Genomic DNA, 25,464 nt, shown 5'->3' with positions numbered 1-25,464 from the left:
TCTGCAAGGTGATTTGGGGACTAGTGCAAAGAATCCACTGGGTGTCAGCATAAGGGTCCTGCTTACTACGGGGTGGGAGGTCAGAGGCAAAAGCCATTTACTTTGAAATACGGTGTAAGGTGGGATTTATGTTTTGAAAAGAGGAAAGGCTCTCCTTTCCCTGATTTCTCCGTTCTGCAGTAACCAGGACTCAGGCGAAGGGTTAGCAAAGAAGAGAATCTACAGAGAGGAGGTCATAAACCAGTGGATTTGGCAGCACAAAGATGTACTTTTTTGGGGTTTTTTGCACTATTTTTTTCTTTTTTAATTGAACCAACATTTAAAAATAGGATTTCTACCTTCTCTTAAAGAATCAGATGATCTGAGCCCTCATTTCTTTTTTTTTTTTTTTTAAAGCCACTGGTATTTCTTCACAACTTTTTTTTTTTTTAAACTTTGGGTTTATTTATTTATTTATTTATGGCTGCGTTGGGTCTTCGTTTCTGTGCGAGGGCTTTCTCTAGTTGCGGCAAGTGGGGGCCACTCTTCATTGCGGTGCGCGGGCCTCTCATTATCGCGGCCTCTCTTGTTGCGGAGCACAGGCTCCAGACGCGCAGGCTCAGTAGTTGTGGCTCACGGGCCCGGTTGCTCCGCGGCATGTGGGATCTTCCCAGACCAGGGCTCGAACCCGTGTCCCCTGCATTGGCAGGCAGATTCTCAACCACTGCGTCACCAGGGAAGCCCTGAGCTCTCATTTCTGCATGGGAACAATTGGCTGGAGCTGAGTGGCAGCCACCCCCTTTAGAAGGATGTTGATTTGCAATTTGCCAGAGTCCCTGCCATTCCTTATATTCTCCGCAACACTAAGTCAAGTCACTTAAAGTAATAATAGTATGATTGAAACACCAGAATTCTTCATTCGCTGATAGGACCACCTGATATTTGTGGGTCTGTGACCTTTTGTTTAGAAGGCAAGTCTAGGGGCTTTGAAACATACTTGGGTTTGAAATGGGTAAGAGTCTACCAATCTCAAAGGAATTGAATGGAAGATTGAAGGAGAGGTTGCATGCTTACTTAGCACAATGCTTGTAACGGCAGCTATTATCAGCATCCACTAACAAGAGAGCACGCAGTAACCCTGTTAGTTTCACACTTCGTCGTACTCCCAGCGTCTAGGACCGTGCTTGGCACTAACAGTAACTGTTGAATGAATGAGTGAATGATGGTAGAGCTCAGGGGAGTCTGAAAAGGAAGGTATTCTGATAATATAGTTTCACCGCGACCCCAAAGTGCCGCCTGGAAGACAAGCCTGGTCGAAACGTGCCAGGCTCTGCGATGGCGTTCGAGTGGGCAAGCCGACCGTCGGGGTCCCTCGGGAGCCTGGCGGGGCTGGCTTGCCCAGGATCGGTCAGGGCCATGTCCATCACCTCTTCCAGAGTATGGTAAGGGGGCGTCCTGATTCCTGCACTTTCCCAAGGCCTCCACCATCAGATCAGTCAAGACGGAGTCCCACCCCGGGGCGTCCACCACCCAGCGCTAGCCCAGCGCTAGCCCAGTACTAGCCCAGCGCTAGCTCAGCGCTACCCCGCGGCGCCTGGACCTTGCCCACACTAGACATGGCCTCCCTCGGGCTTCACAGAGCAGTACCGCGCCCGGAGCCTCCAGTCATCGCGTCTGGCTGGGGAGGCGGCTCCGTTCCCGGAGTCAAAATGGCGGCCGCGGCGGCTTCAGCGGGGGGCGGGGGCGCTGGGAGGCGAGTCACGTGAGCGGCCCAGCTGGGCGGATCTCGCGCGCTCCCGCCCGCCCCGCCGGCCGCGGCTCGCCTGCTAGGTCCGCTGCGCTCTGAGGTGTGTGGGGCGTCGAGCCCCCAGTCCCGGTGAGGCGCGGCGCGGCGGGATGCGGCGGCGGCCGTGGCGGGGACGCGGGCCGGGCGGGCGGACGCGGTGATGAGCGTCGGCGGCCACCGCCATGTCCAAGGTAACGGCGCCCGGGCCCGGGCCGCCGGCGGCGGCAGCGGGCGGGAAGGAGAAGCGCTCTTTCAGCAAGCGGCTGTTCCGGAGCGGCCGCGGGGGCGGCGGCGGCGGCGGCGCTGGGGGCCCCGGGCCGGCCGCGCCCTCCTCGCCCTCGTCGGCGCGCTCTGTGGGTAGCTTCATGAGCCGCGTCCTCAAGACGCTGTCCACGCTCTCGCACCTTAGCTCCGAGGGCGCCGCCCCGGACCGCGGCGGCCTCCGCAGCTGCTTCCCGCCCGGGCCCACGGCCGCGCCCACGCCGCCGCCGTGCCCGCCGCCGCCCGCCTCGCCCGCGCCGCCCGCCTGCGCCGCGGAGCCGGTGCCCGGGGTGGCGGGGCTCCGGAACCACGGCAACACGTGCTTCATGAACGCCACGCTTCAGTGCCTCAGCAACACCGAGCTCTTCGCCGAGTACCTGGCGCTCGGCCAGTACCGGGCGGGGCGGCCCGAGCCCTCGCCTGACCCCGAGCAGCCCGCGGGGCGCGGCGCGCAGGGCCAGGGTGAGGTCACCGAGCAGCTGGCGCACCTGGTGCGGGCCCTCTGGACCCTGGAGTACACCCCGCAGCACAGCCGCGACTTCAAGGTGAGCCCCTGGGGCACCCGCCTGCCCAGAGCTTCCTTCCCCGCTTCCGTCGCGGCCGGAGGACTGATGCTCTGGTTGCCTCAGGAAAGAGGAGCGGGCCGCGAGTCCGGGCAGATGGCGCTGATGGCGAGGGACAGTCATTCACTCATTCATGCATCGCGTATTTGTAAGGGCTTGCTACGTGGCGGGCTCTTTGATGGGCACAGGGGAGGGATGGGACAATGGGCAAGACCGTCTGCCATCCTGGAACTTATATTCTTCGGGTGGGAGTGTTGAGCTTGGGTTCAAATCCTTGTTCTGCCACTTACTAGCGGTGTGACCTCGGGCAGGTTACTCTACCTCTCTGTGCCACAATTTCCTCATTTGGTACCTACCTCATAGGTGGTTGTGAGCTGCTAACAAGTTGATATGTTGGGTTGAGCCCAATGAAGTTACTCACTGTTGACCGTTCTGACTTACAGATTGGCACTTTTATAGGGTTCAACCTGGTATGAAAAATGCTTCCATTGTGTGCAGTGCTATGAATATTTGCTGCCATTATTATTTTTAGTATTAAAAACTTTAACAAGTTAAAGAGGTAGTACCAGACAGTGGTTTGAAGGAAGTAAAACCTGGTGATGTGACCGATGTGCTGGCAGGGTACGTTACATGGGTTAGGGTGACTTCTCGGAGGAGGTGATGTTCTGAGACTTGAGTAACCACGGGGAGGGCCAGCCTTGAGGAGCTCAGGGGAAAGCGGTTCCCAGGTGTAAGCAAAGTGTAGACACCTGGAGACGGGAAAGAGCCTGGTGTACTTGACCCGCAATGTAGCTCCGGGATGGGCAAACTCTTTCTGTAAAGGGCTGCGTAGCAAATGTTTTAGGCTCTGCTGGTCAAGAGGCAAACTCGAGTATATTATGTAGATACTTATATAACAAGAGAAGACACATTTCTACACATTTTTTATTGCCTAAAATAAAAATGTTACAATAATTGAGTACAGTATTTTGTAATACAGGTCTACTAATGAGAAGCGTGGGACTTTTTTGGAGAGTACAACGTTTAACTTAATTGGAGTTCAAAATTAATGTTCCCTTTTGTCAAACTGATTACAAGTATTCATCTCTCCAAATCGTTCTTAGCTCACAGGCCGTACAGAAACAGGCAGTGGGCTAGCTGTGGCCTTGGGTCCTTGTTGTGAGTACGTGAGAGCTGAGAGCGGAGTGTGAGTGGTGGGCTGGGGCCAGGTGGTGTAGGATCATTTAGGCTGTAGTACTAAGGAAATGAGCTCTTACTCTAAGCAAGAGGGGAAGATGATTTGGGATTGTATAAAAGATACTTCTGGGTGGGAAATGGATATAAATAGAACTAAATAGAATGAAGTCACACAATAAGAAAGTTAATTCCTTTTCTGTTCTCTCTCTGTCCTGATCATGCCCAAGAGAAAGTCTCAGCTTGGTGGTTAGCTTGTCTTTAACACCTCTTGCTCACTCCCCCGCCTTTTTTTTTTTAAATAGAGAATAAGCTTCAAGTTTAGAGATCTGAATAGGCAACAGTAGCTAGAATTTAATAAGGTTATGTCTTCATTGGATTTGTCTTTACATTTGTCTTCTTTTTTTAAATAAATTTATTTATTTATTTTTGGCTGCGTTGGGTCTTCGTTGCTGCGTGCGGGCTTTCTCTAGTTGCGGCGAGCGGGGGCTACTCTTCGTTGCGGTGCGCGGGCTTCTCTTGTTGTGGAGCACAGGCTCTAGTTGCACGGGCTTCAGTAGTTGTGGCACGCAGGCTCAGTAGTTGTGGCTCGCGGGTTCTAGAGCGCAGGCTCAGTAGTTGTGGCGCATGGGCTTAGTTGCCCTGCAGCATGTGGGATCTTCCCGGACCAGGGCTCGAACCCTTTGCATTGGCAGGCAGATTCTTAACCACTGTGCCACCAGGGAAGCCCTGTCTTCTATTTATGGCAAATGGTACTGGCATTCCATTGGTGCTAAGAAGTTTCTTTCTAACATACACTTATTTAAGTATGAGTAAATGATTTGATTAAAATATAAATTGGTCAGCTATCTACGGGAATCAGCTTGGTTGAGGACCTACTGTCTTGCTGAGGAACAACACTGCCAAGGTCTACTCCTCCCCTTTTAATACATTTTACTTACATGTTATTTATATTTATTTATGTTCTACTCTGTTTTTCTCAAAAAGAAAAAAATGGTTGTTGTTTGATCTTGGAAATTTGAATGGAAATACTTGACTGGGATAGGGACTGGAAAAAAAGAGATTCATGTCAGAGATCTCAAAATAAGAAAGTAGGAGGGAATGGCAGCCAACCAGCTACTACCGGTCTTTTTCTTTTTGCCTATACGTGCCTGCAAGTAGCCACAGCAGTTGCAGACTTTTCAAGGTCACAGCCTAGTGTTTTAAGTTTGGTTTTCCATTCTTTTCCAAAATGTGAAAATCAATTTCTACAGCATTTTTGTATGTGAACATTTCCATTGCTTTTTAAGAGATTTTTATCCATTAAAAAAGCTGTAACAGAATTGGGTCAATAATTCTAGAAAAGCATGCTTTGGCAAAGTTGAACAGATTCTTAGAGGCCTTGTTTTTTTTTTCTGAATTTTATTTTATTTATTTTTTTATACAGCAGGTTCTTATTAGTTATCCATTTTATACATATTAGTGTATATATGTCAGTCCCAATCTCCCAGTTCATCACACCACCACCCCTACCCTGAGGCCTTGTTTTTAAAAAATGTAATCTTCTGAACCGTTAGTAGATTTCACTTTGCATTCATTCATTCACCTCCCTCTGTTGAAGGTTTATTCAGTCAGTTAGGAATGCGTTCAGCACCAGAAAGAAGAAGCCCTAATGATGGTGCCTTAAGCAATAAAGATGTTGAATTAGCTCACCTGTAAGAAGTCTGGAGGTAGGTGGTTCTAGGGTGGTGCAGTGGCTTTATGGGCCCAACTAGGACCCAGACCATTTCTGTGTTTCCATTCTGTTATCCTTAGCTATCAGTGGCCTTTTGTCCTTAATGTTTGTCACCTCAGGGTTTTCTACCCAGTCAAGGCAGGAAGTCATTAGGGAAATAAAAATTCTTCCAGAAGCCCCCCTCAACAGGCTTCTGCTGACATCTCATTAACTATAATCATGTCCTTTGACCACCTCGGCTGCCATGGAGGCAGAAAGGTGTGGTATTTGGGTTTTCCTGCCTTCATGGAAAAGATGAGTAAAGGAGGGGATTGCCTTGTAGGCAGCCCACCAAAGTGCTTCGCCTACCATGTGCCAGGCACTCTCACGTGGGGAAGACACTGCACCTGCCTGTGAAGCACAAAGGAAGTTGAAGCACCAAGCAAGAGGTTGCTGGCACACCAGTCACCACACCCCCCTCACCTGTTGGTGGCACACATTGATATTTGAGGCAGATACTCTTCTCTTGAGCTCACATTCAGCCTCAGAACCCTGTTGAATTCTGGGCTCCGGGCAGCCACTACCAGTTGGCAGAGGAGATAAAACCAATTTGCCATCTTGAGATGATTTGCCTTGAGGTCTCGAAAAGCACTTAGTATGTCTTTGCATGTACTTTTAGCGTCCTAAAACTTCTTTAAGTTACTAACAATTTTGTTTGTAAGATTTTCAATTAGGATTCTAACCACATTGGTTTCAGCTTTAGGAGCTTGCCAGGTAAATGGATTTTTGGTTTTGGATGAGCTAGATGGTTGTTATGGTTGGATTTTCGTTTTCCAGAATGAAAGAAGTTGACTGGTCCAATCTTGGTAAGCTTTAAGAAACGTCTCTAGCTGCCGCTTATATCTTTTTCTCTTTTTGTGCAGTCATTTTTCTCCTGCTGTTAGAGTAGTTGTCAACCAGGGCACTTTTGCCTCGCCTACTCCCTCACTTCTGGGGACATTTGGTGATGTCTGGAGACACATACTTGGGTGTCACACCTGGGGTGGGGTGCTACTGGCGACTAGTGGGGAGACTCCAGGTTTGGGGCTAAGTGTCATACAACATGCAGGACAGTATCCCTCAAAAAGGATTATCCAGCCCCAAATGTCAGTAGTGCTGAGGTTAAGAAACTGTTGGAGGAATGTTTTGAACTTCCTTAGTGCAAGTTTTCCTTACTTTCCCAGCCTTTAATGGTTATCTTGTTACTTTTTCTTCTCTGGGTTTGCTGCAGCACTAGAGTAAAGGTTGGACTTTACTGGCAGGATCCTTGGATCACTGTCTTAGTAAAACTATGACAGTAAGTAAATCATTTTGAAACCTGAATGCTCAGTATGCTGTTTTCAGAGGAAATAAGCTTATTGTCCTAACTTTAATAGGATGCTAGCTTGGGTGCTCCAGGTTCGTACAGATGCTTTCGGATTTCTGGTACTCAGTGCCCTTTTGCAGTAAGTGAAAGAAGGAAGGTCATCTTTCAAGTAACAAAGATAGGTTTTATAGCAGCAGTTTTCAAACTGTGCTTCCAAAGAACAACTAGAACAGAGTGATCTACTGATAAAAGAAATGTGGGGACTCCTTTCAAATTTGCCGGAAAACAAAAAGTAATTGATGAATCAAATTTTCTCTACCACATTTTTTTCCTTGAACTTTGGTGCCTGGTGGTGCTTATTTATTTGTGAGAGTTCTTGGGTTACAAAGGGAGTATATGTGTGTAAATGAGTAGTGGCAGACAAGCTGGCAGTCAGTGGCTTCCACTGGCTCAGTTTCACACCTGACTTTGTCATGGACTCATGCTGGGGAGCTCTGATTGTATGCTGCAGACCTATGATAAAAGTTTTCCTCGTTTGTATGAAGCTGATTAGTACGTTGACATTTCACAGTGGTTCCCAAGAAGTGATCTGATTTTAGGGTGTCCCTCAAATTAATTTGAAAAATAGGGGGAAAAAAATGAAATTGTGTCGGTCACATTCAGATTTGTGATGGTATTAGATAGAAAGTATGTCTCCTCCTGGTCTGTTCTCTTGTCTGTCAAATGCTGTCACTTCTGTTTTAGTGAAGTTCCACATCTTTGAAGGAGAAGGGTGGTGAGAGAATCATCAAATTTTAGACTTGGAAGGAGACTTGGGTGAGATGTGAGTGGTCCTCAGCCTTTCTGGATGAGGAAACTGAGGTTCACCTGCTGGCTAGAGGCTGAGGGAGCAGAACCAGCGTTCTGACCATCCCCCGAGATGCCGATGCACACCCTGAGCCCTGGTTCTGAGGTCGTCTTATCAGCACAACCACTGAAGCGACAGGTCTCAACATAAAACATAAACAGCGAGGGTGGATGTGCTGAAACATGTAGCATTTTTTTCCTCTAAGTTTGCGGTGTTAAATCGTAGTGAAAATAAGGTCAGCTGCAGCTAGCTTTATATATGTGCTGTTGCTCCTGAGACTTAGGCACTTTTGGAAGACTTCCTTAAAAAATTATTCTTTCAGACCATTTAAATGCATACGTAAACACATCTTTTACATTGATGGCCTTATACTCTCCATAGAGTTCTGTAACTTGCTTTCCCTTATGCCCCTATACTGGACTTGAGAATATATCACGGGTAGCCATAGCTTTCATTGTGTTTTGTTAATACATCCAAGTCCACCTCATTCTTTTAAACAGTTGTGTAGAAGCCCACTGATGGGTGTTTTGGTTGTATAAAATTTTTAACCATTATAGCCAATCCTTCAACATATATCAAGTCTCCTTTTCTAAGGAGTGGGTCTTAGCTGTGGCGTTGCTGAGTCAGAGGGAACGTGCACTTACACTGTTGATGCACCTCACCAGACTGCCCAGCAAAAGCCTGTGTTAGGACAAGACACTGACCCTTCCATGCTGCATGCTAGGGCCTCGCCGCTGACATGTGCTTCCTCTTTCAAGTGACTGCCCTATTCTTCAGTTTTCAAACTTATTTTCTTTCACGTAGGTCAGTTTTGTTCCTGTAGGTATGCCTATTCTCCACTCTTCTTAAACGTGTATGTCTCTCTTTCCAGACATGTCCACCTGATGTGTGCAGCTTCTTATCAGGTGGTAAAGGGGACTCATGAGAAAGTGCAAGAAAAGCATTGAAGAGGACTAGTTGGGGAATAAAAATACACAGGACAATTATGGACTCTCATGTTTGCTGACTTAAACCACATTTACTGAGCAATTATTGTGTATAAAGGGACTAGTTTAGGGGAGGGGGTTGGGAATAGAGGATTAAGTATGACGATTATAGGACAAAGTTCTTGCCCTCAGAGAACTTACCAGTTTTATAGGGAAATTTTTAAAAAATTGTATTGACTGGGAAAGTTCAGTGGGAGTTCAGAGAAGGGTGAAATCGTTGTGAGCTGAAGTGTAAGTAGAAGATTCATTCATTCATTGTTGGCAGTTAAGCTTCTACAAATTTATGAATTTATGGAGCTCCTAACTCCATGCCACATGCTGTGCTAGTCATTGGGTATATGGGGGTAAACCAAACGGTATGGTAATGTAAAAAAATGGTGCCAGGTCCCGTGATCCATTCCTTCTTGGAACTTTTATTGTTACAGGGGAGGCAGATGTTAACAAACACACACTGGTAAATGTGAAATTTAAAATTATTAGAGCTAAGAAGGAAAAGATAAGGTGTATGAGAGAGAATGATGGGTGTGGCCAGGCAGGAGTGATAAAATGTATTCAAAAGGCTCTGCAGGGGTCAGGGCTGGGGGTCCATTTGAAAGTCTGACAGGCCTTTTTCATGGCTTAGAGAGCTAGGAGGGGCGTGGGATAGATGAGGCTGGAAAAGGAGGTCAGGTAGGCAGAGGCGGGTCCTGTAGGACCCCCTTGTAGACCAAGATTAGGGGTTTAGATTTGATTCTGAGAGCAGTGGGGAGCTGTTGCAGGTTTTAAGCAGAGTTCTGGCATGATCTCCTTGAAATGTGAAGTGACCATTCTGAGTCTGAATAGTGACTATAGACTGGAAGCAGGGAGGCCAGTTCGGAGGTTTTGCGAAGGTGGTGGATGGTATGGAGAAGCGGATAGATTTGATATATATCTGGAGGTAGACTCGACAGGACTGGCTAAAGGATTGATTCTGGGGAAGGCACTGAGGCAGAGGGGAGCAGCCAGGATAACGCCCTGGTGTTTGTTTTGAGCAAGAGAGCGATTACTGGTGCTGTGCACTTACTTGAGGAGCAGCGGTTCTGGGGGATGGGGAGTTCAGTTTCACATGTATTAAATAGGACACTCAGGAGTTATCTGGTTGGCAGCTGGATAAGGGAATCTGGAGTTCAGAAGATTGGGACTGGCTAGAGATAAAGATATGGGACTCCTTGGTCTATAGGTGGTATTTAAAACTGTGACATATTGCTTGGAATGGGATTTGAAGATAACTAAGGCTTGGATAGTTACGGGAAAGAGAGATGCCATTCCATATTGTTGGGGAAATATTCTGAGCAAAGGCACAGCCGTGGCACATTATCTAGGGTCAGAGAGGCCACTGGGCTGTCTGCTGTGTGGAATTGATTTGCAGAAGTTTTTTTCAGCCTTGGCACTGTTGACATACCTGGCATTATTGGCTAGATGCATCTTTGCTGTGGGGGGGCTGTCCTGGTGTATTAGGATATTGAGCAGGGTCCCTGTCCTCTGCCCACTAGGTGCTGGTAGTACTCCCCTGCACCCACCCCAGTCATGATAATCAAAACTGTCTCCAGACGTTGCCACATGTCCCCTGGGGGGCAAAATTGCCCCTGGTTGAGAACCACTGATTTGGAGAGAAGGGCAAATAAATGTAGATGGCTGAGGAGATGAGAGGGGACAGATTATGGGTGCCCTTGAAAGTCTGTCACAACAATTTAGCCTTGAGCCTGCAATCAGTAGTGATTCAATTGAGGCTTCTTGAGCTGTGCAGACTCTGATTTGATGAAAAAAGATGTTTTAGAAAAATGGTTCTGATGGTGAGCAAAAATGAATCAGATGGAGGAGAAAGTAAGTGCGTGGAAAGGGCAATCACAGGTGTGACCTGAGGAAAATGGGGAGGAAAGGGTGAATCCAAGAGACATTTTGGAGGACATCGTGACATCATTAAAGAGACTCCAAGAGATGGAGAGGTAAAGGAAACACCGAGGTTTCAGACCTGGGTGATGGAGAAAATAAGGGGATATCTGACAGAGGTGGAGCAGTCCAAAAAGGGCACTAAGGGCAGAGAAGATCATGAATATAATTTGAACATGTGGGGGTCATAGGATATCTAAGGAGAGTCTTAATAGTTGGAAATCTGGTGCGATTTAGAACTAGCTGTGTAGACTTGGATTCAGCTGCATAGAGGTGATAATTGAAGCCAGGAGCATTGAGTGTGTAGTCAGAAGCCCAAGGCCAAGCCCTTGGGGGAAACTAAAAATAAGAGGATAGGAGGAGGGAGGGACTTGTTGGACTTGTTAAAGGGGCAGAGAGATAGGCGGAAAACCAGGAAAGCAGAGTCAGGAAACCTGGCTCATTTAGGTTGACTTTCTGCTCTTAGCCCTGAGTACAGTGTAGAGCTGCAGAAACGTCAGTTTATACCCAGTAAGAGGGGCTTCCCTGGTGGTGCAGTGGTTAAGAATCTGCCTGCCAATGCAGGGGACACGGGTTCGAGCCCTGGTCTGGGAAGATCCCACATGCTGTGGAGCTACTGAGCCTGCGTTCTAGAGCCCGCAAGCCACAACTACTGAAGCCCGTGCGCCTAGAGCCCGTGCTCCGCAACAAGAGAAGCCACTGCAATGAGAAGCCCGCGCACCACAACAAAGAGTGGCCCCCTCACTGCAACTAGAGAAGGCCCGCTCACAGCAACGAAGACCCAACGCAACCAAAAATAAAATAAATAAATAGATAAATAAATTTAAAAAGAATGCTATATACCCATTAAGAATCAAATTCAGGTTGATACATTGTAGTCATGATTCGTTAAGTCTACAGATTTATCGAGCGCATTTTTGTGCTGGTCCTGTGTTGGGAGGCACTGAACTGTGCCAGGATGAGTGAGATGGTCCGTGCCCTTAAGGAATGCAGGGTCTAGAAGGGAAGTCAGGGGTTAAGAAACAATTGCAGAAGGGTAGGATGAGTGCTGTGACAGAGGTATGTATAGAAGTGCCGTGTAGACCCAAGGGAGGGAAGGGAGGGTTGGGGGGGGACTGGAGAGATGATACCTTGGCTGTGTCTGGAAGGATTTGGTCGGAATCCTCTAGGTGGATAAGGGGAGAGGTGGGAAAGGCCTTTCCAGGGCAGAAAACCCATCAAGTGCAAAGGCTTAGAACCTCAAACAACTTGGCTTATTCAGAAAATTTCAAGGTCTGGTGGGGTTGGAGCAGAAGGGTAGGGTGGTGGATGGATTGGGGAGGAGGTCAGTGGTGATGCTTTGGGCAAGGTTAGATCTTTGCCTTTGTTCTTTGTGCCATGTCAGAGAATAGCATCTTGTGAGGGCAGCCACCAAGGAATTTCAGACAGGCTTGTGGTATCATTGTCTTTTTCTTTTATTATTTTTCAAAGAATGATCACTCAGAGGCCAGGGACATTGAGGATGGGGAGGTGATGATGAGAGAGGGCAGGGGCAGAACTGGGGGGTTCAGGGAGAACAGAATATATCTTAGCCTCTTTGAGCCTGGTTACATTTGGGAGACTGAGGCAGCATAAAACTTTTCAGAGGTGCTAAATTCCACTTTAGGCATGTTGTATTTGAGGTCCCATGATAACTCATGGAGGAAAATATTCAGTAGTGTAGGCTAGAGTTTCGGCTAGAGATTTTTATTTGTCATTAAACTCCCCTTCTGAGTTTTTAAATATCTTTCAAACCAGCAACATAAACTAGCACTAAATCTGTTATTTTGATTTGATCTAGTTTGGTTCTTTACACATTTGCAGGGGCAGAGCTTCAACTTGAACTCAGGGCAGTGTGATGATAACATTTATGCTCTCACTGTACTGAACACATTGCCTTGAAGTGCCATCAGTTTACATTTTTGTACTTGTCCACATACATATATATTTAACATAGTTGCTATTATCCTGGCCAGGCCATTTTGTATTATAATTTTTTTTCATGCAACTTATAAAACATTTTTCCATGTTTCTAAATAGTACTCATAATACTGTTTAATGTTTAATGATACATATGGTATCATATTGCTAAGTGATAATTTAATCATCCAGTCCTCTTTTATTGGGCAATTTCCCCCATACTCTTTTTTATTATAATGAACATGAATCATGTGTATAGCTTTTTGTTTTGTCATGTTATTTATTTAGGATAAATTTCCAAACATGTTCTCAGAGCATCAGAAGCTTATGGACATCTTTTTGACTTCTTATTACAGAAATTACAATGCTGCTAGTTTGATCATAAACTTCACCCAGCCCAATGAATGGTGCATGTTGGATGCTCACAAACCATTTTTGGAATGAGTTGGATTTTTATAATTTAAATTTGTTATTGTCAGTTTATATTCATTCTTTTCTCATTTGTCTATTGTCATTTTTTCCAATTTTTTGTTGTGGTAAAATACACATAACATAAAATTTACCCTTTTAGTTACTTTTAAGTACAGCTCAGTGGCATTAAGTACATTCACTGTTGTGCAACCATCAAGCACTGTCCATTTCCAGAACTTTTTCATCGTCCCAAACAGGAACTCTGTATGCATTAAGCAATCACTCCTGTCTAGTTCCTGGTAACTTGTGTTCTACTTTCTGTCTCTATGAATTTGCCTATTCTAGGTATCCCATATAAGTAGAATTACACAGTACAATACACAAAATCCTTTTGTGTCTGGTTTATGTCATTTAGAATAATGTTTTCAATATTCATCTGTGTTGTAGTATGTTGCAGAATTTCATTTCTTTTTATGGCGGAATAATATTCCTTTATACTTATGTACTACATTTTGTTTATCCATTCATCTGTTGATGGACAACTGGGTTGTTTCTGCTTTTTGGCTATTGTGAATAATGATGCTATGAACATAGGCATTCAAGTATCTATGTGTGTCCCTGTTTTTAATTCTTTAGGGTCATGTAGTAATTCTGTGTTTAACTTTTTGAGAAACTGTCAAACTTCTCCACAGTGGCTGCACCATTGTACATTCCCACCAGCAATGCATGAGGGTTCCAATTTCTCCACATCCTTGCCAGCACTTGTTATTTTCCATTTTTGTTTTCAAATAATAGCCATCCTAGCGTGTGTGAAGTGTTATCTCATTGTGGTTTTGATTTGCATTTCTCTAATGACTAATGATCATTAGTCATTAATGACTTAACTGATGACTTGGATTATCTTTTCAAGTGCTTATTGCCTATTTGTATATCTTCTTTGGAGAAATGTCTATCCAAATACTTTCCTCATTTTTGAATTGGATTTTTTTGTTGTTGTTGATGCTGAGTTGTAGAAGTTCTTTATATATTCTGGATATTAATCCTTTATCAGATATATGATTAGCAAGTATTTTCTCCCATTCTGTGGGTTGTTGTTTCACTCTCTTGATAACTGTGATGAAGTCCGATTTGTCTATTTTTCTTCTTCTGCTGTCTGTGCTTTTGGTAACATATCCAAGAAATCATTGCCAAATTTAATGTCATGAAGTTTTCCGTCTTTGTTTTTTACTAAACATTTTATAGTTTTAGCTCTTATATATAGGTCTTTAATCCATTTTGAGTTAACTTTTGTATTGATATATGGTGTAAGGTAAGGTTACAACTTCATTCTTTTGCATGTGGATATTTAGTTTTCTCAGCACTGTTGTTGAAAAGACTACTGTTCTTTCTTTGTTGAATGGTTTTGGTGCCCCTGTCAAAAATCAATTGACTGTATATGTGAGGGTTTATTTCTGGGCTCTTTATTCTATTCCATTGATCTATATGCCTGTCTTTGTTTCAGCACCACACTGTTTTGATTACTGTAGCTGTGTAGTAAGTTTTGAAATCAGAAGTTTGAGTCCTTCAAATTTGTTCTTCTTTTTCAAGATTGTTTTGTCTTTGGAGTCCCTGGAGATTCTATATGAATTTCAGAATAGGCTTTTCTTTCTGCAGAAAATGGGATTTTTATAGGGATTGCACTGAAATCTGTAGATTGTTTTGGGTAGAATTGTCATTGTAACAATATTGTCTTCCAGTCCATGAACATGGAATATCTTTTTTAATATTTATGTTGTCTTTAATTTCCTTCACTTAAGTTTTGTAGTTTTCAATGTACAGGTTTTTCACCTCCTTTGTTAAATGATTATTCCTAAGTATTTTATTCTTTTTGGTGTTGTTATACATGGAACTGTTTTCTTAATTTCCTTTTTGGATTGTTCATTGCTAGTGTATAGAAATGGAACTGGTTTTTGTGTGTTGATATTGTATCCTGCACTTTGCTGAATTCATCTATTAGCTCTAACAGTTTTTTTTTTTTTGGTGAGTCCTCAGAGTTTTCTACATATAAGATCATATTATCTGCAAACAGAGATAATTTTACATCTTCCTTTCCAGTTAGGATACCTTTTTTTTTTTTTTTTTACATAAAGCATTGTCAGTAACAATGTTGTGTTAGTTTCTGGTGTACAGCAAAGTGATTCAGTTATATATATTCATATATATATTCTTTTCCATTATAGTTTATTAAAAGATACTGAATATAATTCTCTGTGCTATACAGAAGGACCTTGTTGTTTATCTATTTTATATATAGTAGTTTGTATTTGCTAATCCCAAACTCTTAATTTATTCCCCCCACCCTTCCCCTTTCTTGCCTACTTCTGGCTAGAAATTCCAATACTCTGTTGAATAGAAGTGGTGAAAATGGGCATCCTTGTCTTGTTTCTTCATCTTAGGGGAAAAGCTTTCAGTGTTTCACCATTGAGTATGACGTTAGCTGTGGGCTTTTCAGATATGGCCTTTATCATATTGAGGAAGTTTTCTTCTTTTCCTAGTTTGTTGAGTGTCTTTATCATGAAAGAATGATGAATTTTGTCACGTGCTTTTTCTGAATTAATTGAGATGATCGTGTGGTAGTTTTCTTTCATTCTATTAATGTGGCATTTTACATTGATTGATTTTCATATGTTGAACCCCTTTTCATTCCAGAAGTAAATCCTACTTGGTCATGGTGTCTCTTGGGATTTTGAGGGTTCTTTTCTTTTTAAAAAAACTTTATAATAGCTCTTTATAGAGTGTAGATGTAAGGTAACACCTTCATTAAGCCTTGATGCATTTGATATAGATACTTCTCTCAGTCTCTTGCTCTTTTAGTTTTGTTAACTTTTATGTATTACAGAAGGTTTTAATGTTTTTGAACCTGTACCTTTCCCATATTTTTTTGGTTACGTATAGCTGAAAAGTTAGGCTTTCATATAGGATAATTTTTCTCTTTTATTTTTTGTTAGTTTTTTCTTTTATGTCCTAAAATATTTCTCTTTCCAATAGTTTGGAGTTTGGTTTAGTATAGTGCAAGTGTAAAGTGGGGATTTATTTTAAGGTTTGAGATTTCCCATCTTGTATAGTACATTGAGTGGTTGAGAACCTGGACTGGGGAGCCAGACAGCCTGTGTTCCAATCCTAGCTGCAGCACTTATTAGCTATGGGTCCTTGGGCACTTAATTCTCTGGGCTTAGTTTCCTCATTTGTAAAACGGGGATAAGACTATATCTAACTCATTTGGTTGTTTTAAAAAGAAGAGAAAAACTTGGCTAAGGGCCTGGCATACCATCAGTGCTAAGTGAGTGTTAACTGGTATTGTTACCCCAGCCTTGTTATCACCCTGCTTATTTGTAAAAGTCTTCTCCATATTTAGAATTTTATGTTCTATTTCTGAATTTTGTGTTCTGTTTCATCAGTACTTTTATTGGTACCACATGACATTGTTGTTTCCTGTTCTTTTCATGCTATTCTTTCCCCCCCCCCCACTGTGAAACATTTATTTTTCTTCTGCAATATTAGGCATGATTAAAACCAGTGCAGAAAAGTACTCAGTACATTGGGTAAGAGATGAGCTATCTTGTTGTTCTTTTAAAGTTCTCCAGACAAATTTTAAAATCATTTTGTCAGGTTTCAAAAACCAATCCTATGTGAATTTTAGGGTTAAATATCTACATTAGTTTGGGACAGATAACCATCTTTGCTGAATGTCTGCCTGTCACTGATAAAATTCATAACTTTAAACAAACCATAAACTAATCATAATGTTACAGTAAGAAAACCTGGTTGACTGATAAGTGAGGAAGAAAATTGAAAGAGTTCTTAAAAGAACTGCCTGTTTCCCCAAAAGATTACAGAATTGGATGGATTTATTCGTACATTCTTTCAAGGATCAGATAATCCCCACGTTGTATGACTGTCAAAAGTGTAGAAAAATTTCCTCTCCGAGGCAAAAGGATTCTGTTTCCTAAACCTGTTCATGTCTGTCTCCTCCACTCCACTGTGAGGCCCTCGAGGGCAGTGAGTCTCTTATTCAGCATTGTTTTGTTGGAGGTGCACAATGTATTGGTCCATCTGAACTGAAGATGCCACAAGCAAGGAAGGACAGCTTGCAGACCAGCCTCAGTTGTAAATGTAGCTGTGCTGATGATGGGCCGCTTCTCTTGTACACATGGGTCAGACCTCACCTGAGGACTGTGATCACGCTTAGGCTTTAAGCCTCGCAGGAGGAGGAGGGAAACTGGACACGGGGGTGGCGTGCCTCAGTAACAGAAGTGTTTGAGCAAGTTGTCTGAAAATGGAATGAGATGCCTCACCTGAGTATTTTTATCATTGGACAAGTTTACGCAGAGCCCTGGGTAGTATTGTAAAGGAGAGTTACACACCCCATAATAGATTGGACTGGATTCAGTTTATTTCTTTCCCTGTCCTTGTCTCCTGCTCCTTTCCTCTGACTTTTGAACATATAAAAAATGTATATTCGAAGCAGAGTTGACAGTGTTTGGCAGCTTTACGTGAAGGGTGGATAAGATGAGGAGGTGAAAATAACTTCGAGGTTTTGAAACAGGGTGTCTTGGGATGGTGTTCTTCAAGACTGGAAGCACAGAATGGAAAACGATTCTGGAGGTGAGTGGATAAGTTCAGTTTTAGAGAGGTCACATAGTATTTGAACATAAGAGCCCTAGGAAAACTTGTTTGTTGTTATTATATTTGTTGAATGTCTCTCATATGTCAGGCAGGCGCTGTGTAAAGTGAATCGTTTTAAGTTTTCGGCGAGCCATGTAGAAATGTGCCGATCTGGTCAAAATGTGGAAATCTCTCTTAAATTGATACAGATGTAGTAATAAAGATGCTTGTGCTGAGTTACAGATGCTTATCCTGAGTTAGTTGTTTTACATCTTCCTTTGTGTGGCTTGAAGTTTTTAGTTTGACTCTGCCACTTTTGTTTTGTTATTAGTGTGTGGTTTGGTGGATTTTTCCTGTCCCCATCTATACACTTGTCACAATGAGGGGCTGCTAAATAGGGCAGTGTTCTCTGTTTGTGTAGTTCCCCACAGCTGTTTCCTATAGTGAAGACTCAGGAAAACAATGACCTCATGGTTTCCACAAAAAAAGCCTTTTATATATAGTCATGGAAAAGAAATCATTCAAAACTGAGTAATTTAAAATTCTGTCCTCTGCAGCTTTTTCCTTCAAAAATACTCTTGTTTGCTCTGTTAATTGGCTGTTCCTCAAATGACCTTTTGTGTTTAACAAACAACATTTTTGCAGTGGAGCACATCGGGATATCTTGTCTTTCATTTGATTGTGATCTTTCTCTATTTAGAAATCATTGTTTTCTGCCACGGAGTGTGGCAGTTCCTAGAGGAATTGGCCAGTCACCCAACATCTGTTGCTTCTTCCCTCCAGTTGTTGAGCGTGGATGGTAGCAAACAGTGTGTCCACAAACAAACAGTTCACGCTTTAGAAGATTGCATAGGACTAGTCAGGAAATGCCTTTGTTGCGTCTACTGTCAGGAACCTTTGTAAGCTCATCACCAGCTTAGTAAATTCTTTTTCTTTTCTTTTTTTTTTTTTAATTCTTTTTTTTTTTAATTCTTTGACTTTAACTCTTGGTCTTCTCATCTTTAAGAGCAAGGCAGAGCTGTCTGATTCTTAACGAGATTTAAGAAATAATAATAATCATAATGAAAATACCATTTATTTGTGTGGAGCCAGATCATTTATTTATTTTTAACCTTCTTTTTAAAAAATTTATTTATTTGGCTGCGTCGGGTCTTAGTTGTGGCATGTGGGATCTTTTGTTGCGGTGAGCAGGATTCTCTCTAGTTGGGGCATGCAGGCTCTAGAGTGTGCAGGCTTAGTTGCCCCGTGGCATGTGGGATCTTAGTTCCCTGACCAGGGGTTGAACCTGCGTCCCCTGCATTGAAAGGTGGATTCCTAACCATTGGACCACCAGGGAAGTCCCTGGAGCCAGATCATTGACACTGTACATTCGTATACAACTTTTTCATTTAGTCTTCACAACAGCCCGTGAAAGAAGCATTGCTATTCCATTTAAACAATTAGGATATAGGGCTTCAGTGCTAGTACTTGATAAGTAGCAGAGCCAGAACTCCAACCTTGTATGGTTTTTATGAGGTTAAAGGAGAAGATATAATTAAGGGTTTAGTACAGAAACTTGCACATGGTAAGTATTCCAGAAATGGAAGGTGGTGATGAGGAAGGTGCTCGTTCCAGGTCTGTGGCCACCCGAGTACCCTTCCCCATTTCTAAACTCTGTCCTATTGGCAGTTTTTCTTGCTGCCAGAGTAATCTTAAAGCTTATCTGTAACTACATTATTTCTCTTCTCAAAAATTGCCTTTACTTCTTCTTTTATATACAAAATGTGGTATAAATTTCTTAGCTTGGCATTTAAACTTATCCGGAAAAATAAAATAAAAATGGCATGCATAAAACCAGCCCCATTAAAAAAAATGGTTAGATTCAGTAGACACACAATTACTGTTAATTTGCTCTAAATGTTTCTGATGCTTACTCTGATTTCTTTACTTACCTCATCATGGACTGGTGAAAAAAGTTCACAGACAGGCACCCATCTGTGCCTCATACTTTGAAGAGCATTGCTGTGCAGCTTCCCATGGTCTGATTTTGGCTGTTTATTCCCATAGTTTCAATGAAAATGTTTTGCTGTCTTTGCTTTTCCCGTAAAATGGTAGTTAGATCTAGAGGCTTAATGAGATTCAGGTTTGAGGGTTTTTTTTTTTAAGCCCTCTTCTTTTTTTTTTTTTTTTTTTTTGGTAAAACTAGTTTGTGGGAAGTGTTATAAACTTCCATCAGGAAGCCTGTCATGTCTGGTCGTGTCTCTTGCAGTGTTAGCAGTCGTCAATGGTTAGTCCTTGATCCATTAGTTCAATAAGGGTTGAAAAATGGTGATGTTTTAATTTTAACATTCCTTTTCACTTATTAGCTGGAGAACTTCTATAGAGACTCTCGCCCTTGTCAGTTGTTTGGTTATCCCAAAGTAAATTTGGAGAAGAAAGGCAAAATAAATACGTGGTGTTTTTTTCCCTTTATTTTCTGGATTTCAAAATAATTACTTGATTTCCAAATGTAGTTAGTGAATTTTTTTTGTTGTAACTGTATGAATTCATGGATTTAAATGCATATTTGATGTGTTTCAGTCAATTACAGTTATTAACCTTATTATGCCCAACTTGTCCCTCTTTTGGCCATTGGGACAAGTCAGCTACCAAGTCCTTTTGACACAATACTGCTAGTAGTCTGTGATGTCAAACCAATGTGGTATACAGTTAAATTGATTTGTTTCTTTTTGCTTTTGAAGAGTGGTTTTTTAAAATTTAGTTTTGTTGCATAATTATGTAAAAAATAAAATTCATTTGCCTGAAGTCAAATCTACAAAACAAGATCTGTTCAAAGAAGTCTAGTTACTGTCTCTGATTCCTATATGCTATTCCCTTTCTCGTTAAATTTTATGATTTATTCTTTCATTGTTTTAATAGAAGCAAATACGTGTATTCATAATCTTCCTCTTATTCAGATAAATAGTAGTACACCATACGTACATGATTTTCTTCTTCTTGCTTTTTTCTTATAGATAATATATGAGTGCTTACCATATGCCCTGCACAGTGGATTACTTTATGTATTCCTTATAACATTGTAAGGTGGATATACATATTATTATTTCTGTTTTACAGATGAAGAAACAGAGGCATTTCTACAGACCTTTAATTCTCTGATTCTCATTATTCCCCATAGTATCTGGTCCTGTCCTTTGTGTGCTTGTTCATGAGTGAATGAATGAGCAGGACCTCACTTTTGTAACTGCTTTACTTTGAGCAACGATGGGAGCAGAGAAAGGCTGTTTTTAAACTGTAGGAAAGGAAATTCAACCTTTTCTTTGAGGTCCATAGCTCTCTATAGCTGGAGAAGAACGCATAGTAGAAAGAACCTTTTTCCTGACCAGAGGTGGTCCCAGCAATTACAAAGATACATTAACTTGGAACATTCTTTAATGTTACCCTAAAATAAGAGTCCCTTTTTGACAGTGCAGTGACAGCTTGGTAAATCTCCCTCATTTTAGAGTCTTTATTCCACTGAAGTTATAATAAAGTAAGATAGCTAAAGAAAAGACAAACTCCTTTAAAAGCAGTAGCTCATGGGAAATAGCTACTAGTTAATGATTTCAGGATTTTAATAGTGACAGGAAGGAAGGAGGGTAGCCTCATTTCCCTGCAGGCAGGAGAGAAAGAGGAGCATTGGCAGCTTTTTATCTTATATCCAGCAGGAGGAAGGGTTAGCTAGGTTGGAGACCTGTTGGTCGTTACCCTTTGAGGCTCTCTTGTGACATCAGGCAGCTGGTTAGGCTGTAGTGACTGCCCCACCCACTTCCTGGTGGTACCCAGTTCTCTCTCAGACTTCAGGCTGTCAGCATCAGAGGATAGTGCTGGGAGGAGGATGCGGGCCGCCAGGGTGCCGGTCTGCTCCTTTCCTCTTGAAAATCTGTGAACCCATGAATTCTGAATTTAGTTAGAATCCTGGTATGGCTGAGATCTTGGGGTGGTCACTGAGCCTCAGTTTCCTTATTTTCCTTTTCATTGCCATGTGATAATGTCAGCCTCACAGACTGTGGTGTTGAATAACCACTGGTTCCTTTACACCTAAGTGATGGAAACACTTTAGCAGGAAAAACCCACCGACCCAGCCTGTGAAAGCAAGCCTAGAACATAGGAAAGGGACCCTGGTAGGAAGAAGATGTGGAGGATCCTACACCACAGCTAAGTGCTGAAGAGAGATAAATGTGTTCCACCCCAAATTTTCTCTGGGTCTGGCCTTGTGACTGTAATTGTTTTGAGCTCACCTTTGATGCATGTGTGCTGACCTCTTGAATTGCAGACTGTTTTTGAAAGGGTGGTATTTAAATCTCCAGTGTCACAGTGCTAGAGGACTCACTGAGGCATCTGTCCCCCAAGAGGGTATCTCTCACTATGATATATTCTGTGCCATTTAGTTGTCATTGTATGATCTTTCTTTTTGTTAATATTTATTTGTTTGTTTATTTATTTATGGCTGCTTTTGGAAGCCCCTGTATGATCTTTCTTGAGTAACACAGTAATAACCCATTCATCTGGCTTTTCGAGGGAATAAGTCTTTCATATAACTTATCCTCGATAATTATTTATTTAAATATCAAGTCTTTAAAAGTTTAACTTTTTTTTTTTTGATAGATGGCTTGATACAGCATATTTTACACACTCACTTTCTCAGGGAGGGAATCCTGGGCATACTTTACGCTCTTTGATGGTTTAGAGTCTTTATTATGAGCATGATCTATTGCACTCTTCTTCTGTAATATGGAGGTTTCTTTGGGGCTAGTGGGACTATGTAGGACTTAATGAATGGTCCTGGCTTGCTATATTGTTTGAATTCTTATATCTGCTTTTTGTAATACTCCTTCTTGCTCCCTACCATCGTCCCTCAAGGTCCTTCCTTAGTTTTCTCTTGCTTTATCCTGTTTTACTTTATCCTGGGAGCCTATACCTCCTACTTCCTCATTCCTGCATTTTGCAGTTTCTAATCTGCTTCTAGTTAAGTAACCAGATAAATAGAATTGGCTCAAATAAGACTAAATATGCTGAGTTAGGGCCTGAGAATCCGGCTAAATTAAGAAACTTTAGGGTTTTCCTTTTTGAACTCAATTTTTAAGAACTTTGAAATAAAGTATGGCCTACATACAGAAAAATGCATAACATCATTAGTGTACAGCTCAATGAATAGTAAATCCTAATGTGATATTATATCACCCAGATCAAGAAATGGGTTGTCATTAGCACTTCAGAAGCTTCCTCTTTTGCCCCCTCCCAAACCCTACCCTCTCCCTCCTCCCCAAAGGTAACCACTTTCCTGGCTTCTAACACCATTGATTCGTTTTGCTTGGTTTTGAATTTTATTATGAGTGAAGTAAAAGTATATGTTCTTTTTAAAGAGAGCTTTATTGAGATACAATTTACATACCATATACTTCACCCATTTAAAGTGTATAATTCAGTGGTTTTTAGTATATTCACAGAGTTGTGCCTCCATCATCACAATTTTAAGCATTTTTATTATCCCCAAAGAAGCCCCATATCCATTAGCAGTCATTGTTCATTGCCCCCAACCTCCCAGTGCTAGATGTCCATTAATTTACTTCCTGTTTCTGTAGATTTTCCTATTCTGAACATTTCATATAAATGGAATCATACAACACATGGCCTTTTGCGTTTGGCTTCTTTCACTTAGCGTGATGTTTTTCAAGGTTCATCATGTCATACCATGTATCATTCCCTTTTATGGCTGAAAAATATTCCATTATGTGAATATACCATATTTTGTTTATCCATTCATTTGTTGATTGACACTTGGATTGTCTCTGCTTTTTGCCTATTATGAGTAATGCTGCTATAAACATTCATCTACAAATTTTTGTGTGGAAATATGTTTTTATTTCTCTTGGGTGTATACCTAGGAGTAAAATTGCAGGGTCATATGGTGACTCCATGTTTAACTTTGAGCAACTGCCCAACAGTTTTCCATAGCGGCTGCACCATTTTACTTTTCCACCAGCCATGTGTGAGGGTTCCAGTTTCTCTACATCCTTGTCAACAGTTGTTATTGTCTGTCTTCTGTTATAGCCATCTTAGTGGGTGTGGAGTGGCATCTCATTGTGTTTTTTATTTGCAGTAAGGAATCTTTTGTGTCTGGTTTCTTTTGTCAAAATTCATTATGAGTAACATCTATTTTGATAAGAGTAATATCTAAAATATTGTAGAAAACTTGGAAAATATGTAAAAGTTGAAAGAGGAAATTGAAAATGTAGAGAAGTTGTTTGGCATACTATTTTTTTTTTCCTTTTGTGTATGCTTTAACATAATTGGGATCAAACTGTGTATATAGTTTTGCATTATGTGATTGTCTTTTCATATTGTATTAGTCATTTTTTCCACAAAAACTCTTTAGATCACTGTATGAAGGTACTGTAACCTTTTTTTGGATGGTTTCTGGTTGCAGTGAACATATTTTTTACATAAATCTTTCATTTTGACTATTTCTTTTGGATATTTAGAAGTGAAATTCCTTGGTCATTGTTCATCTATTTTGAAGGTTCTTAAATCATATTGTTACTTTATTTTACAGAAGGGTTGTGCCATTAGCAGTGTAAGAATGTCTGTCATACCCCACTGTTGCAAAAAAGAAACCCTTAAGTTGATAAATGGAAAAGAGCATTTTATTGTTTTAATTTGCATTTTTTTGTTGATAGTGAGGTAGGACAGCTCCATTTGTTCTTTAAAGTGGGAGGATATCTATATGAGAGTAACATTTTGATAATTTAGGGAATTACCCTGTTTTGATTTCACAGATTTCTCTTGTTTGCTCTCTGTGTTTTCACACACACCCTTCCAGTTAGCTTTCACATTCTACAGGCAGATGAACAAGACCTGTACCAACCAACATTGGCCGAGATTGGGGCAGTCAGACCAGGTCTAGACTGGGAAGGTTCTAAGTTGCACTTTGCTAGGAAAAGCCTGGAGCCAGGATAAGCTGGAGGCTTGCACCTGTGCTAGTTGTCTGCTACCTGATTCTTGTTTTTTTCAATTAAAAAAAATTAATTAATTTTTTTTGGCTGCATTGGGTCTTCGTTACTGGGCACAGGCTTTCTCTAGTTGCGGTGAATGGGGGCTACTCTCTTCGTTGTGGTGTGCAGGCTTCTCATAGCGGTGGCTTTTCTTGTGGAGCACAGGCTCTAGGCGCGCAGGCTTCAGTAGTTGTGGCACGCGGGCTCAGTAGTTGTGGCTTGTGGGCTCTAGAGTGCAGGCTCAGTAGTTGTGGCACATGGGCTTAGTTGCTCTGTGGCATGTGGGATTTTCTCAGGCCAGGGGTCGAACCCATGTCCCCTGCGTTGATAGGCGGATTCCTAACCACTGCGCCACCGGGGAAGTCCCTGCTGCCTGATTCTTGTGGTGAGGGTTGGAAGAACTGGTGGAGGCCAGGACTGATTTGGAGACTACACCTGTGTGCAGTTTACTAGTCAGCTTGGCTTAACTATCAAGCGTGCACAGTGCTAGGTATGGAGAAGAGTGATATAGCAGGCCCATGACTTGAATGCTTCTTTAGCCAGTTAAAATTTATTTGGAGTGCTCTGGGTTTATGGCAATATGAATGCATAATTTATAGAGAAACCTGCTGGATCTCTATCTGCTTATGAATAACATCTCTTGATTACTACTAATTGATGCTTTAGTTATCAAAATGCAATAACAGAATATTGATTCAAAGCAAGATAATTTCCAGAATACTTTGAATCCCTTTATAAAATTGTCAATTTGGTCAAAAACATTTTAGATCTGTTTATCATCAAATTCCAATATATTCAAAATCAAGAGGATGTATACTTTGCCAGTGAACGTACACACACTGATTATAGAAGAAGTAAATGCACGTTTGGCCTTGGAGTAGTTCAAGGCTTCACGCCTACCCCACTCCTTGTCTTTC

At 42.0% G+C, this 25,464-nt stretch overlaps 1 protein-coding gene across 2 annotated transcripts in view; it reads left to right on the top strand.

Annotated features, from left to right (window-relative positions):
* Positions 1-1,094: 1,094 nt before the first annotated feature.
* The window catches only part of USP31 (ubiquitin specific peptidase 31), a 69,080-nt gene continuing 44,710 nt past the window's right edge, over positions 1,095-25,464 (top strand). Inside the window, exon 1 of one of the 2 annotated variants that reach the window (XM_036825478.1) lies at positions 1,095-2,571. In XM_036825478.1, coding sequence (XP_036681373.1) covers positions 1,948-2,571 — 624 coding nt within the window. In that variant the 5' untranslated portion in view covers positions 1,095-1,947. The remainder of the gene's footprint in view (positions 2,572-25,464) is intronic. The other variant, XM_036825477.1, reaches the window with a different exon arrangement.

Source organism: Balaenoptera musculus, chromosome 15 (genome assembly GCF_009873245.2).
Source record: "Balaenoptera musculus isolate JJ_BM4_2016_0621 chromosome 15, mBalMus1.pri.v3, whole genome shotgun sequence".
NCBI classification, from domain to species: domain Eukaryota; kingdom Metazoa; phylum Chordata; class Mammalia; order Artiodactyla; family Balaenopteridae; genus Balaenoptera; species Balaenoptera musculus.
Note: the sequence above shows the minus strand (reverse complement) of the source record. Positions and strands in the feature narration are given on the sequence as shown.